This window comes from Branchiostoma lanceolatum, chromosome 1 (genome assembly GCF_035083965.1).
Source record: "Branchiostoma lanceolatum isolate klBraLanc5 chromosome 1, klBraLanc5.hap2, whole genome shotgun sequence".
Lineage (NCBI taxonomy): Eukaryota > Metazoa > Chordata > Leptocardii > Amphioxiformes > Branchiostomatidae > Branchiostoma > Branchiostoma lanceolatum.
In genome coordinates, this window is record NC_089722.1 from 24,759,024 (window position 1) to 24,775,832 (window position 16,809).

The 16,809-nt window shown below is 40.1% G+C and overlaps 1 protein-coding gene across 1 annotated transcript; it reads left to right on the forward strand.

Moving 5' to 3' along the window:
• The first annotated feature begins 1,433 nt into the window (after window positions 1-1,433).
• LOC136443787 (ribosomal protein S6 kinase beta-1-like) lies at window positions 1,434-16,504 on the forward strand. Its single transcript, XM_066441154.1, has 13 exons — window positions 1,434-1,624; window positions 8,206-8,252; window positions 10,194-10,380; window positions 10,524-10,595; window positions 10,782-10,857; window positions 11,065-11,122; window positions 11,934-12,125; window positions 12,523-12,613; window positions 12,758-12,865; window positions 13,091-13,153; window positions 13,368-13,445; window positions 13,719-13,948; window positions 14,303-16,504. Exons 1-13 carry the CDS (start codon window positions 1,556-1,558, stop codon window positions 14,505-14,507), a joined length of 1,476 nt encoding a protein of 491 aa, XP_066297251.1. The 5' UTR covers window positions 1,434-1,555; the 3' UTR covers window positions 14,508-16,504.
• Window positions 16,505-16,809: the final 305 nt, after the last annotated feature.

The following is a 16,809-nucleotide window of genomic DNA, read 5'->3' on the forward strand; positions in this document are numbered from 1 at the left end:
AAACGCCATATTTTTCGTTGTCCATTTCCGGTAACCTTGATTTCTTTTAGAATTAAAGCTCTTGCTCTTCGTTTTCAGTAGTCCTACTTCACAGGAGCGGCTTTTGACTCTTATATTGCCTGCTTGCACATTCTAATGTGCAAGCAACAATCATTTTCTAAATAACATTGTTTTGTGGCGGCCCGCCATCTCTGTTGATAGCCTTGGAATTATCGGACTTGTCACGTTCAGTTTGAGTACAGCGGGGATGAGCGCTCCTCCAACGCATCGCCTGAGCTAATTAGAGCATCTATTTCTAGTCACAGCGTGTGTAGCTGTTTTCCTTTGAACTATGATATACTGCAGTGAACGGGAGATCCACTAATGCGGGAGGAGGGAGGAGCCCTACGTATCTACAACTCGTTGACTTATAGGGTTATAGGGTCTTATCAATGAGTAGTAGTGGCTAGTGCTAGTCCACTGTGTTCTGCTGCTGCAGTGGTCTGAAATTCATGCAACTGCAATCAGATTATAAAAAAGATTATAACTGTACATGTATTTGTTGTATTCTTGTTGATAGGGGGAAATGGGCTGAGGTATCAAATTGCTATTCTCCAAGCAGAGGTTTCAGAACGATCGGGGGGAATAGTAGTGGCCGGGATTTTTTTTACACTCTCCGATTCTCTCCACGAGTACCGATCAATGTACCCCCGTTTGTCACAACTACCACAATAAAGCTAACAGAACCAGCCGCGGTGCTCCAAAACGCATTGCAGAGTCACAGTAACGGTGTGTCCCCTAACGATAAAGTCTGCCGCCGGCGGAAGACAACGTCACCGTACGTGCACTAACCTTCCGTAACCCCGACGCCGCCGTCTTGCTCGCAGCGTCTGAGGAATTTTAAGAACCTTGTTTTATGAATGAACAAATTGCTCTGCGTTGTTGGAATTCATTGCACTGGAAACGGAATCCGCAATTCAAGTAGTTTCATCCCTAACTTTGGAAACTGATGCGTTTGTCACCTTCCGTACATTGTCACTTTTAGACTTTCAGAGTCTTTTAAACTTATCAGAAGCCACTTATCAGTGACACTGATTATGACGTGTGAAAAGAATAATAGTGACTCAGGATTGATCGAGAAATCCAATAGTCAACGGTGAAAATTAGTCAGGGGTATTATGGTTAAACATTGTTCCGCAACATTGCCATGATATCGATTCTTGGTGATTTACAAATGTACCATTGTCCATTTATTCTACTTGTTATAGGGTATCGTCCTTCCTTCATTTTCTGTTTAATTTGGCATTGATGCAGTCCTGTGTTGGAACTTCGACAAAAAGCAGTAGCCATATTTCAAAATGTTTATATGACAAGCGCTAACATTATACTTTGAGACGATCCCCACACTATGAATAGTCCTGGCTTATGATTGGTCAGAATGCGTAATCGTCACACGTGACGTCGGCGGCCAGAAACGCCGGTAGTTTCGCGGTCATACGACACGTTTCAGCAACTTTGGCACAAAAACTCGGACATTTGTATGGATTTTCTTCGATTTTAGCCACAACTTGTCATCATGGTGGACGTTTTCGACTTGGACCTGGACACAGAGGGCCAGGATAACTATTCAGATGACGAACTAGACGTGAGTAGCGCCTACATTTGCCGGAGCCGGTAGTGCAAGGCCGCCTGGCCTGGCCTGGACCTTACCCCCGCCATTCCTCTCCCATACTACTGTAATTTTCCATCCATCGATCTTGATTTTTCTACAGCAAAACGGTGTTTGATTCACCTCTATAATGTTTTATTCACTAGTACCGTACTGATGACGTGATCCCGTCGTCAGATTCCCCCAAGTCTGCCGTGGAACATCCAGTGCAAGATGCCCCCCTCCCCACCCTAGTCTGACATATTTGTAGTACACGGGGCGCACCGCAAAACGAGTTAGAATTTGTCGAATTTCCACGCCAAAACTTACATCATTTCCATATACTTTTTACCGATGAAATATCTACCCGTTTTCCAGTAAAATGAGAGTAAAATCTCATTGGGAATTTGACAGGATATCTATATCGGAAGTGGCGTCTGTGGCTTCAACGTTAGGTGTCCCAAATTATGGCCTACGTTCTTTTTGTCATGTCAGCCACTCTCACCGGTGAGTCACCGGTGCAACATACTTGAATCATCTCTAAGATCCTCACAACAGTCATCCAAGAGTTTAAAAAGACGTTTAAGTAAGTTCTGAGAAGGAAAAACTCTGGGAGGGTAAAATTTTCGTTTCAAACTGCGCAAGTTCTTCCTTTCCACTCATTTATGATGACCGTCCGTGAACCCGGAACTGGGGGGGGGGGTTCTTAAGTAAGAGTTTATCATAATCGAAATTTTCTCTCCGCTGTTGTGTAAAGGAATATTTTCAGTAAACCCTTTCAGGGACCCTCCACTTCATTTAACACCCTCGTACCGGATAAATGACTATCATTGACGAAAGGGAAGCCCGGCGCACGATATTTTACCGGGTATAATTTGAGAGTGGCCTGCATGTAAAACAGACCTGGACAGAGTCCAAGTCTGGCCGACACCGGCCTTCACATGGAACTCAAAGGGACAGCCAATTTTGAAGCTGCACTATTTTTATCAACAGCTGGAGAAGCTACAACGTCATGGCATTTATAAGCTGCGTCATTTAGATGCTAGCTGAAAGAAAGAATTAAAATTTGGAAATGTTTTCAACTCGTCAAGGTTAGGCAATGGAAGTGAGATATAATGTACCATACAGTTATAACCAACAATAACTTTCATTTGCTGGCATTATATGCCTTTTCAAAGATTCAAAAGTTTAGCGAAGGCATAGCAACACAATGAGATTACACATGTTCCTCACAAGTATTCATTTGCATTGTCTAATATGCTCCATATTGAATTCACATCTTTGTCCCAGTATTGTCTTTTGTTTGTGCCACAATGCCATCTTATTAAGCTGATGTCCCACAAGGCATGATTAGAATACTTCCACATTGTGCTTGACACTGTATTGTTATTGACATGTGGTCCTCTGTGCATTTAGCCCTGCTGGGCAGGAAAATGCAATAAAGACTATTATTATTATTATTATTATTACATAATTTGTAAGTTGTCTTTTATGAAATTATGATGTAAGCAGGTTTTTATGCCCAGGAGTGGACCCCATATGTATGACATAACAATCCATAACAGTTTAATAATCTCCAAGCAAATATTAGGGTGGAAGATTGTAATGTTTCTGACTGCCTAGCTTCTCTTTCCAGGGCTTGAAATCCTTGAATACTTTTATGTGCATACCTGCACCAGTTCAGGTAACCTAAAAATCATGCTAAAATTTTCCCCAATGGTGGATGGCTGGCAGTCAGAATACGTGCTGGTTATGCTGGTCGATTTGATTGGTCCACAGCCTTAGGTTGCACTCAACCAACAATCTGATTGGTCCGCAGTCTTCCACAAACAGACCAGTATTTTTATTTTTGAACAATTTGTACAATAGCTGGAAATTAGAAATTTGACAGAAGCCAGCTTGTCAAGTTTGTATAACAGTGTATACATGTTGAACAGTAAGTGTATATTACAAATATTTTATGTAGATTGTACTGGTATCCTAAATTTGTCAACTTGTTCAGCAAGGTGGCAAATTTAGGAGACCAGTATGGCAGTAATGATATTTCCTGTACATGTACGTTTACAGTTTGCTATATATAGACTGTTATATGAACACTGAAAAGCAAAACACAGTCCTACAAGGAGCTTGATAACTCTTATGTATACACTATATAGTAACACTATCCCACTTAATGATAAAAAAGACAATAACAGAAAGAACACTAGAGTTCCACGACCTCATACCTTCGCCAAATGATTTTAACCTTTATGACTGACGTATTAGGAGTGTTTCTCATCAATCATAAATCATACCAGTTGATTGTCTTAAAATATAACATGTCCAAAGTATGAGCTTAACAAATTTATCATCAATTATGCAAATGAGGCCCTTATTAGCATAATTTGATTCAACGATGTTCACATTCACATAACGTCCCGATGCCACAAAAAAGGATTGAATGTATGAAATTGCCGTCTTTTGCCAGTGTGGAATGATAGAAGTTACTCATTAAGTATGCAAATAAGGCCCACATTTGCATATTTTCTATCTATCAACAGTCCTTTCTTCCTAAGTTACAATTTGAATTGTCATATCATGGAACAAAGCGGATTTTTAAAGTTGCCTCATTAATTATGCAAATTAGAATCTGATCCATTTATGTCCATTAAGGCAAGCACTGGAAGTTAGCACTCATTGTTGTATTATGTAGATACAGAAGGTTTGTAACAAAGGCAACCCTTAGGCTGTTAGGAAGCCGCACCTGTAAGACCATGTGTCTCTCACCTGATTTACTCTTGTCTCACCCTTGCCCCACCCTAATTATTAGTAATACCAATGAGATTGCCCGCCCCAGTTATTACTTACTGTTGGCTTAGCATTTGTCACCGGATGCATGTGAAGCATGTAAATTTGGAACATAAAGGTTATGCAAAGGCTACCTCAAAGCAGTTTTCCATCAATGTCTCCATGGAGAATATTGATTTTAAGTTCAAAGGGTTCCTTCCCATTGAAAATACTAGCTAACCCTGTTAAGTCGTGCAAATTTGGTACCAAAAGACTGCCTTGGCAGGGAAAGCTGCTGAGGTTTAAAAATTTTGACAAAGCAAAATGCGTATGTATTGAAGATAACACTCATGGCAGTCTGAAACACAAAGGTCTCCATGAAACCAATGAAATTAGTGTATCCTTTTCAGTTCAACTGAATCCAATATCTTTGCTCTGTCAAACATGTAGAGGATAGCTGTGTTTCCTCGGGATGACCCTAAGTTGACTGTTGTGTTTCTGGTGCCCTGTCACTGCTCATCCTCCTTACTACAAACTCTAGGGGACAGTTTTAGGTCATGATTCAGGCAGCAAAAAAATGCAAATGTACAGTAAACTAATGGTAGACTTCTAATGCCTGCCTGCCTATGTGCTCAGGCCAGAGGCTAGCCCCTTGCTTTCCAGGAGGATCCTCCATGTAGTCCTGTCCCTTGCCCTAGCCTCTGCTTCCCGACTGTTTAAGCCCGTGTCCTTCTAATTACTGTGATTAAATTTACTGTGTCCGGCAATGTAATAATGTAATAACCAATTTGCCATATGTTGGTAAAGATGTGCCAAATACTAGTACTATGGCTTGTAGCACCTCCTCTTGTCACTGTTTCATATTTTAGTCCCCATCCTTGAAAGCCGCCGTCCAATATGAATCCAAGATTTGCTGAGTTGTTCATTGTTCATTGTGGTACTTAAAATCGGGAACCTTGCAAACTAACAAGTACTCTCATCTCCCAAATAAACGTACCGGTACGTTTATTTTTTTCAGCCCCAAAATCCACCCAGTACGTTCTTATTTTGGACGGTACGTTTATTGTTTTTTTTTTTAAATCAGAGTTTTACTAACCTGGGATCCCCTTAAAATTTAAAGTTTGGGTTTTCCTGCCCATATTTCCCCGGCATTTTTGCTCATAATTCTCTATTTTTCGACCAAGCGGCGTTGATATCCCGGCAACTACAGAGGCCGCTATGACCCGGCCTTTGTGAAATCCTGGCGGAACTAGTAACGTATCGGTCGATCTCTATGGACACTACAAAGTCAAAGTTGTTATTGGGAGAAAATAAGACGCCACACTGACGTTTTGAAATGTAAGGCGCAGTTTACATTACGTTTTTCGCGTCAGCGGCGAAATTTCCCGCTGTCGGGAGGCCGCTGTCGCGACGTCTCTAGACACACCGCCCGGAAATCTGACAGACACCTGCGGTGCTTGCATTTCGCCATCTTGTAGAAAGTATCGGGCGTAAGCATAACAAAAGCAAGAAACAAAATTGTATGATTGTACAACGGTAGACGGCGTCTTCCCGCCCGTATTAAACTACAATGCAAAGCCTTGTTTATGTGTAGATATTCCATGCTCATCACTCGTAAATGTGGGGAGGGGGGCACAAGTACGATAAATATATCCGCGGGGAAATGAATGCACGGCACAAAAGTCGCCGCGGATCCGCGAATCTCTCTCTCTATATATATACCGGGGATCTAAGTAGACTTACAGTATGCTGATCATCGCGTGCTTTATGCTAATCGCCGAAACCCTGACTGCCGCTGACGCGAGCCCGACGTATTCTCTTTAGACGGAGTTTGAAGTTGACGGGGACTCCCGCTGTGCTGACGGGCGACGGCTTCGAAGCTGACGGGAGAAAATTTGTTGACAGCGGGACTACGTCGACGGGAATTGTCTTTACACGCGGTTCCCGCTGTCGCCAGTGGCGCTGACGCCAGTGGCGCTGACGGCAAAAGTATAATGTAAAGAGAGCCTAATTCTTGTTTCATAAACAACTTTGACAGTCTCTGTTTACATCGTAAACCAAAGCACGCTGATCAGAAAAGAAACATGCCAGCGGCGCACAGTAACATTTAATTCTCTACTCACGTGAGATACAGTCTTTCCCAAAATGAAAATATAAAACAACACCACGAAAAATCTGTGTCTTAGCATACAAAATTGTATAATGTCTTTCAGAATATATCAAAACATTTCAATCCTACCACAAACAGGAAAACTTAGCGCTTGGAAAATCGCCACTGTGACAGTAACGCAGGACGTGACTCTGGTGGGCAAGTTTTGTCATGGAAGAGCTCACGTCGAAGAAGGGGAAACAACTCTTTTTGATCTACAAATAAAACTTCTTTGCCTTAGTCAGAAATATGTTTTGCATTTAAACAAAGAAACTTTCAATATTAAAGTCTATACATAAAATTGAATTGCAATCTAGTCACCGTTATTATCACTTAAAAATGCTTTAAAAAGATCACCCCTCTACAGAAAGAATGTTGCAGTTTTCTAAGAACATCGATGTTGCTTTGTTAGCCCCGCCCCTTTCTGTCTTCGGCGTCGGCTACTGTCTGGCTCACTCTTTCATGTGTAACATGAGAACCCTGTTGTTAAAATGTGGCAACATCGTAAGCCTGAGGTTTCTTACAAATTTGTTGACAATTTAGTTTCTCAAAAAGGATGTTTTTTTCTACTTACAAGAGTAAGGTCTGAATTTCAAATTCTTTGGATTGCAACAACAAAAACCAGAACATTATATGATATTGTCCTTGATATTATATGATTATGTCCTTGACACAACACAATAGTTTGTGGCATGTTATGTTTACAAATCCATGTTTCTATGCATAGAAGATAAATGGCAAGTTGGGAAAGAAAAAAGTTACATCATATACATTGTCATAATTCTTCCTTTTCTCTATGGCTTTTACAAATAAGTGAAGAACTTTACCTGTGATGACCATATCTTCAGGATATTGTTATTTTCTGTTCATGGTCTAAATGTTGACCCAATTTTTCAACATGACTACTATATCTTTTTTGAAGTGGCAAGGAAGATTACAATTTGAGCAAGATGTGTACAGTTATTCTGTGTTTAATTATATGGTCCTTAGACAGGCATAAATGAATCAAGAGAACCTACAGCTACCTGCTTACCATTTTTCCCTCGGACAGAAGTAGCATGGACACAGTTTATCTGAAAATTTCCTGGGGGTATGTTTATTCCGGGGGGTACATTTATTAGATTTTGAAGATTTGTCCAGGGGGTATGTTTATTCCGGGGGGTACGTTTATTTGGGAGATGACCCCCAAGGTTGTGTGCATATGTCTTGCCATAATGATATCAAACATGACCTTTAGCATACTGTAAAAACCCAGCAATTTGCAAGTGTACCTTTAGATAGGCTTTATCAGGTGCTTATCAAATGAAACTTATCAAACCACTGGGTCTCAATCTACTGAATATTTAAAAATGGCGATCAAAATAAAATTTAAGGTCCAATCGTAGTACTGTAAATGCATTTAAGTTTGCATGGTTTTTATTTCGCGCTAAGGCGTAAATGGAGTGTTTGCGGTGGTTTTAAGTTAACGGCAGCGCTGTAGTCACATACATGTACTGCTTCAGTATTGGACAAGAATGTTCGCGTTGGTTTTAAGTTCGCGGAGACATGGTCAAACATAAAACCACCGCATAAATTTCTGCATTTACAGTATGTGAGGACCTATGATTATTTTGTGTGTCCATGTTTCGGTTCTCTAAATGTTTCTGTTCTCTTCTGCCCACAGGACCAGTTCCTGGACTGTTCCGGGGGATCAGGAGGTTTCCTCTCCAGGTAAGGTATTTTCCCATTGTTCTCTGACTCACCTGTTAAGTGGGAACTGTTCTTACCTGTTCTGTGGGACAGGTAGACAAGAGCAACACCTGTCTGACGGTCCGAATACTGTAAATGCACTTAAGTTCCCGTGGTATTATTTTGTGCTAAGGGGAAAATGGAGTGTTTGCAGTGGTTTTAACTTTGCAGCAGCGCTATAGTCACATACTGCTACAGTATTCGCGGTGGTTTTGAATTTGAGTTCGCTGTGAAATGGCCGATGCGAACATAAAGCCACCACAAACATTTCTGTATTTACAGAATTCACCAGTCTGAATTCAGGCTAAATGCTAGAATTAGGAACTGTTAAGGTACCAATGTCCTGACTCCATCTTTAATGTTGATAAGGATATGACTTGCCAATTTTGAAAATTACATTTGCTTGACCATACATATATTTGGGATGTTAGATTTAATCTTTATCTGAGCTAAGAAAATTTAGTATATAAGTCACTAGAACTAGTCATGCAAAAGTTTGCTATCAGATTAGTGTGGTTGGTACAAATGTATTTCTGATGTATTTCAAATTCAATCAAAAAGAACCCAAAATGGACAAATTCTGTGTATTCAGAGCAGACATGGTGAAAAATGTTAATCTGTCGTTGATAAGACAATGAAAGACCAAAGTCCACGTTAGTTTCTACGTTAGGCTCTTTGTTTGAGCTGTTTTGGAGTTAAAGATACGTGTATACATGCATATTTACAGGTAAGGATCATGATTGATATATTATTAAAGGGTCACCCAGACTTTAATATTGAAGTAAGTTTATGATTTATATTCAGGCTCACTGAGTTCGTGTCTTCATCTTTGCCATTATTTCTGGTCTATTGAAAGTTCTGTGCCTTATTCTATAGGTTGGAATATGGCCTAAAATGAGCGCAATTTGCATCTTATTGTTGCCTTCATTGGCTATTAATATCCCAAAGATTACCTACTTCTTGGAGTATATTAAAATAATCAATTATGCTTTAATGCTAATCCATTTCTGTAATTGCATTAATTATGGTAATTGATTTCATTTCATCTCATATGGTGGACAGGCTGTCTATGTTATGATCTTGTTAGCTTGTGATTTGCCCTCTAGAAATTCTGAAACAAGTATGTCATGTAGTCTTCAACTAAATGAGGTGACAATTAATAATATTAAGAAGATAACAATAAGTGTTTTCCTTATTTTCTTTGTATGTAATGAAAAGAAAAGAAAAATAGTTCTTGAGGGGGAAATAATTGTCAAACAGGTCACAGAGGCTTCTTGGGGGGGGGAATAAATGTCAGACAAGTTAACTGTGACTATACTTAGTGTTCCTGGCCAATCTGAATTTTATGTTTATCAGTCAGAGAATCTGCCCCCTGGGTAGTGATGCGTACCTAAACCCGAGTTTAGGTTTAGGTTTGGACTCAAGTCCAGAGGTTTAGGTTCAGGTTCGGACTTGAATATGTGTGCTATGAATATTTTTTTTCCCTGTTTCATGTAAAATTGCATATTGGCATAAATTTTACATGCAATTTGCAAACTATAATATGCGGAATTATATGCTTCAGTAATTAATGCAGAAGTTCAGTTATAAACAAAAAACAGCAATGTTTTCAAATATTTCCAGTGCAAATTTCACGAGCTAAGGAAGCTTTAAGATGGTTTAAATCAAAAAGGACTGTAAAAGCGAGAGATTTTTTTTTCAAGTTCGGACTTAATTCCAGATGTTTAGGATTTTTGGGACTTGAACCTAAAGGTTACGAACGGGTCCGGAACAGGTCCAGGGTCTAGGTACGCACCACTACCCCTGGGGGTACAGCATTAGGGCGCGTGCCCCTGTTACCACTCTGCATAACTGTATAGTACAGCTTGGAAGGTTTCTGAAGTGTTGACTAAAATAGTTTTTTGGTTATTGTCCTTGCTACAGAACTGATGACCTAGAGACAGTGGACATCCACGAGGGTACAGTGAACAGATACCAGGAGAAGGTTGGCCCGGAACACTTCCAGTTACTGAAGGTTCTTGGGAAGGGCGGTTACGGGAAGGTCTTTCAAGTCAAGAAAACACAAGGCAACAACCAAGGCAATATCTTTGCCATGAAAGTCCTGAAAAAGGTGAGTCTTAAGGCTTTTACATTTGTACCTTTGTCTTCCAAAAAATGGTCAAATCCTTATGTATGGTGCTTTAACAGTTGTATTAAAGTTTGTTTTTGTCATGTCTGTGTTATGATAACGTGTATTGTGGTGTGTTGTTTCAGGCCAGCATAGTCAGAAATCAGAAGGACACAGCACACACCAAAGCTGAGAGAAATATTCTGGAAGCAGTCAAGGTATGTCTTTTATTAACAATTTTTCAGTTGAAATATCTTTCCATTATATGGACTTATTTCTTTCTAACTTTCACAGTTCAAAACTTTAAATCATGGCATCAGTGGTTTGGGAACTATGTGTATTGCTGTTACAGTACAATTTGTACAATTTTCTGTACTGATTGAAGTCTCTGTCTCCCTCTGCAGCACCCGTTTATTGTAGATCTCCAGTACGCCTTCCAGACTAATGGTAAACTGTACCTCATCCTGGAGTACCTCAGTGGTAAGTTCAACTCTTTAGAATATCAGAATGTGATAAACTACAATTGACGATGTTGAGAACTGATTTTTTATTCTTTTCCAACCTTCTCATTCTTTTTCAATCTCCTTTTTTATGGTGTTCTTGTGATATCTATGATTATTACATGCATGCTTCAGCATGATACCAATAGGAAACAAACATAGAAATGCTTTTTCCTATCTTCTTTAGGAGGAGAGCTTTTCATGCAGCTGGAAAGAGAGGGAATCTTCATGGAGGACACAGCCTGGTGAGTTGTACAGAAGACACGACACAAGTGGCGTCGTGTGGCGCAACTGTAGAGCACGCGGCTGTCAAACAATGGGTCCCGGGATCTAATCCCAGGTGCGCCCAGAGACATGTCCGAACTTGCGCCCCGACGTTGTGCCCTTGGGAAAGGCACTTAACACGACTTTCCTCACTTCACTCAGGTGTAAATGAGTACCTAGCTCATCTAGGGTTAGGGACGTCCCTCGGATAGGACGTTAAATGGAGGTCCCGTGTTTGGGGAGAGCAACACCCCGCGCACGTTAAAGAACCCACCACACCTTTCGAAAAAGAGTAGGGGCATGCCCCGGTGTGCGATGGTCCAAATCTTACAGTCCGGTCTTGGATGACATCTTGAAAAGGTGATAGTCACCTGTTATGTCAATCCTTCCACAAAATGTGGTAAATCAAAATAAATAAATAAATAAAATAAATAAAAGATACACTGCTGTCAACATTATATATTTTAGTCTAGAGTTCACTCTTGTTCTGTACTAAAGTCTAACCCACTAAAGTCTTGGCTGAACTTGTAAGTTATTGGAAGTGCTTCAATAGGCATGTTGCCTCCTTAGTTGTAGCAGTCTTTCTATAAAGACTGAAACACTCTCTGTCCATTACTGTTGTTCATTGTACCTGTCCAATGCATAGAGCTGTAAATCACAACTTATAAATGCAAAGATTTGATCAGCATGCATCCTCTCTGTTATTGGTTGAAGTGCTAAAGTTGATAGACAGCTAGGACTTGGTATATTAGGGAGTGTGTCTGATGACTGATTGTTTTCGTTTCTCCATAGTTTCTACCTGGCTGAGATCAGCCTCGCCCTGGCCCATCTGCACAGTGAGGGGATCATCTACCGCGACCTCAAGCCAGAAAACATCCTTCTGGACCAGCGAGGTCACGTCAAACTCACCGACTTCGGGCTGTGTAAAGAGTCCATCTACGGCACCCAGATGACTCACACCTTCTGTGGAACCATTGAGTACATGTAAGTTTCATCTCTCTTGTTGTTACTATCCCTAATTTTAATTCAGACAAGGGACAGCTTTAGTTTGAAGCTGTTGCGCTGTGTAGGCCAACTTGCTTGAATATAACTAAGTATAAAAGAGAAAACTTGCAGAGAAAATAGCTTATTTCATTTATACAGAGCTTGTTACGTGTAAGATTTTAGAATATTTTATCTCCTGTATGTATGACACCATTAGGGCTTTAGTTAGAAGCTTGATATGGCTATGTTCTTAAGAAAGGCTGAATGTTTATTTTATAGTTCCTGTAGATTCAACTGTTTCTAAAGAACATCCAGTTGTTTCAAAGCTAATAAAGAATTAGTGCAAAACGAATACATTAGTAGCTTTACATACCAATAAGTTACCCATTGTTCGCAGGGCCCCAGAGATCCTGACCAGGAGTGGCCATGGGAAGGCTGTGGACTGGTGGAGTCTGGGAGCACTTATGTATGACATGTTAACAGGAGCTGTAAGTACTGTTTCTTGTTTGACTAGGAAAGAAATGTAGTTTTGCAATGGAAACATTAATTTTGCATCATCTTTCAGAAAGTCTTGTAGAAAACCAGCACAAATAGATCGTTAACTACTTTGTATCTTTTTTTTTTTTTCTCAGCCGCCCTTCACAGCAGACAACAGGAAGAAAACAATTGACAAGATCCTCAAGGGGAAGTTGAATCTCCCTCCTTACCTCACACCTGAAGCCAAGGATATCCTCAAGAAGGTAAGGTTTTGTCGTTTTGGGTGTCAATCTGTCAAGACACTGAAGACAAAATGAGAATAGAAATTGCGGCACAATAGGTTTTTTAAAAAGAGTGCTAACAAAGAAGACACAGTTGTAGATGTCAGGGTTAGTTTTCATTGTGACTAAAGTAGAACACATGTTTTAGTCGTGAGAGAGAAAATATTCTGTGCACTATCAGTGATGGATCTCTTTCTCTTCTTATAGTTGTTGAAGAGACATGTGCCCGTCAGACTGGGGACTGGTCCGGAGGATGCAGAGCCTATCAAGGTACACATTGTCCTACTTCATCATCACCATCATCATCATTATCCTTACTGTCTTCTTGTTGTAATATAAACTTGAATACTCCTCTTTAAAAAGAGATGTCCTTCTCACAGCATAAGGTGTATATGATGTCTCATAGAAACCCTACTAAGGAAATCGCTATCTTTGTAAGAGAAGGAACCTGAATAACTTGAATGTTGTTATTTTTCCATCCCAGAACCATGCATTCTTCCGTCAAATCAACTGGGATGACCTACTCCAGAGAAAGGTGGAACCTCCCTACAAACCTGAAATAGTGAGTATTAACCATGATTTCCTATAACGACCTTCTATAGCAATGAACTCTTCCAAATTCAGACAGATTTGATATTTAAAGTACAGAGAGTTTATATGAACTGATTTTAGCCCTTCTTTCGAAACTTGATTTAGGTTTATTGATAATGGATTTAATACAAAAATTATTTTTTCTTGTACAGCTGTATGAACCATTGATAGTATGCATGAAACTTTAGACATGGCTTGCTGATGAAAATGATTTCAAAAGTTTGATACTTCCTGTCTTGTGTAGGTGAGTGACGAAGACGTGAGTCAGTTTGACACAAAGTTTACCAAACAAACACCGGTGGACAGTCCCGACGATTCCATGCTCAGTGAAAGTGCCAATCAAGTGTTCCAGGGCTTCACATACGTCGCCCCCTCCCTCCTGGATCACATGATGAGAATGGGCGGACACAAGCCCAGATCTCCCCGCAAGTGGGGCCTGATGGGCAGCCCTGTCAGCAGAGGCGGTGTCCTCAGGTTTGTGATGTTCTCTTATTGTAAGAAAGAAATGTACAGAATATGGTAGAAGTGTTACTACTATTATTATTATTAATCTTTGGTCCCTTCAGTTAACTATGTAACTGATTTCCAAGGGAGCCCGTCCGGGTGAATGGTGTCAATCACCGTATGGCTGATACGAGACGGAGGTTCGCCAGGCCTCCATCCGGGTGATTTGTAGTGAGTCACCAACTCAAGAAGTTAGCTTTGTGACACAAGAATTGCTGTAGTTAGATATAAAAGTTTCATAGGCTTTAAGTTTTACCCAATGCATAGTGTGTTCACTTACATTTATGTGTGGGATGATGTTTAACTGAATATCCTGTCCTGCAGCCCAACCAAGTTTCCCTTCTCGGACGGAAACCAAGCCTCAAACTCCAACGACGTGGAGCCCATGGACGTAAGCATGGGCAACGGAGACCTGCCATTCCACACCGCCAAGACGTCCAGTATCGCCATGCCAACAACCAGCGTCGCTCACACGGCCACAGCGTACCCCGTCCCCACCACCAGACCGGACCACCTGCGACTGACATGAACCGGCGCTGCCGGAACACGTCCGCAAAGTATCGCACTCCCCCTGATGCATGCTGTTGCTCTTGTGGAAAGAGGGAAAACACAAGAAATCTTGGAAAAGTGTGAAAACAAAAATATTCTTTTTACCTTATTTTACGGTCCCATGGTGCTTTGCAAAATCTTTGTTCACACACTTCTACCTTTCGAACAGTTACAAAGCATCATGGGACCGTAAAGATACATTCAATTAACAGATGAAGAAAAATCCCTTTCCAGAATCAAGGTTGCAACAAATTTTCTTCTGTTGATTTTCCTCGAGTTAGATTTGTTTCTTTCCTTCAGTCCGGTCATTGCAATAGCATGCATCTCCACCAATTGAAATCTCCTATTATTTATTAACCTTTTCAGGAATCAATGTACGATATTTGTACAGTTGCAATCACGCAGCCCTCCTACAGAATGGAAAAAAGGGGGCAAATTGTCATACCTTTGGTAGACTTTGATGGATGTTACATCAAACTCCTAGCAACCTATGTGTGTACTACAGTGTTCAGTGCTCAAAGGTGTCACTTTGAGCGTAATAATATGATCCTCTGCTGCTAAACACTGAAATTTTTTGTCACGATATTAAAATAATGCCTTAATATCAGGGTGCAAGGACTACCTTCTCGCATGAAAGTTACATAGTCTTGTCAAAAGGAGTTAGGAGTGAAAGTTTTTGTCCATGTAATATGCAATCTTCGAATGGTGCATCGTAGATGGTCGCAAATGTAGACATGATTAGTAGTAACCTGCAATTGTGGATAGGCTGGTAAATTATCAGTTCATTGAATGATGATAGAACCATGTTAGGATAACCACATGCAAAAGTTAGTTAATCTCTGCAAGTCGTCTAGATCGGAGCCTTTATTGAGCATTTTTCTACTGATGAACCTAGGAGAAAAGTTTGATGAGCCAATTTTTTGTATAAAGAAGCTTTCATGCACAGTGTGAGAGGGGGGAATGTTGTAGATAAGTGTGTATGTTCCATGAAGAAGTAGAAAGTTGTATTTCATAAATGATTTATTTTTCTTTCCGTTGTGATTTTATTTGATCATCTGATCCACCCTAGTTGACATGATAAACATTGAAAGGGCTCATAGCAAGAGTTCAGAGTATCAAAGTCATCATATTTTTGTGTTTGACATTGAAGGGTCATCATTCACCGGTCTGTAGCACGGATGGAAATTTATCTTTTTAACAGTTTATCCTGTAGGTTTTATTTGTGTGTAAGTAAACATTCAGCATGTTCTTCCTTAATTAATCTGAAATTGAGCTAGACTTTAAATTGTAGAGCTTTATACAGCTTACAATAGTTACATAGTCTTGTGTAGAGTCAGTTCATGTATTAAAGACTACTGCTTATAATTTGTTTCCAGATTCCCAGTTAGTGACAGTTGTAAGGCAACACATCTCCAAATTGTCCATTCAAATGTAAGGCAATTTGATTCTAGTGAATCTAGTCATACAAATTGTAATTAGGGACAATTGTGCGGGGTTGGTATAAATTAGAAGCAATTTTTCGTCTCTCAGCTATCTTGAAATTTAACCTCTGATAATAAGGGAAGATTTCAAAGGAGTTATCTTCCCTAAGACATAGAACAACCGGACCTTTTTTTGTCTAAACATCTGAACTGTTGCGCTATTAGTGATTTTTTTCCAACAAATAGCTACAAATGGTCAAACGACAGACAAAACGTTCACACTAAAAGATGCCGCTCTGTTGAACATAGATAGCACAAGAAAAGAACAGTGTAGCACATTATTTTCAAGAGCAATTAAAACAGGCAGCACAGTGTGAAACAGGCTTAACAAAAGTGAATCTATTTTGGACAACCTACGTGTATTTGAATAGTAATAATGTCAATGTTTAAGTTATTGATACGCTCCACTGTATAGAGAGTTTAGAGTCAGGGTAATTCAACTCAGCAATCTGCATTTTTCCACATTAAAGAACATAACTTTCTGATGTATAGTTAACTCATGTGTTGCGGACTCATTATTGTGTGTAAGGCAGTGTGGTTGTGGCATCAGGCCTTGTATTATAAAGTCACGTATGTCCGTATTTCATGGACAATTAGTATTTATGACATGCCTACCTTGCAAAATGTACCTTTTCGAAAGTACACCTACATTTATGGAGGTAAAAAGAATGTAGAGATTGAGTACTAGGCAGTATAGAGTAACCTCCAAGCAGATCTACCAGAGGTAGGCAATATACATGGGCCAGAACAAGATCCGTAGCCACAGATACCCGGTGGTAAGTGGATATTGTTTCGGCCCAT

What these genes read in the sequence shown, in the direction of transcription:
- LOC136443787 (XM_066441154.1), top strand. Translation starts at nt 1,556, where the DNA reads ATGGTGGACGTTTTCGACTTGGACCTGGACACAGAGGGCCAGGATAAC. An exon ending in ATGACATGTTAACAGGAGCT is followed by an intron (nt 12,614 to 12,757) that starts GTAAGTACTGTT and finishes TTTTTTTCTCAG; the next exon opens with CCGCCCTTCACAGCAGACAA. An exon ending in CTCCCTACAAACCTGAAATA is followed by an intron (nt 13,446 to 13,718) that starts GTGAGTATTAAC and finishes TGTCTTGTGTAG; the next exon opens with GTGAGTGACGAAGACGTGAG.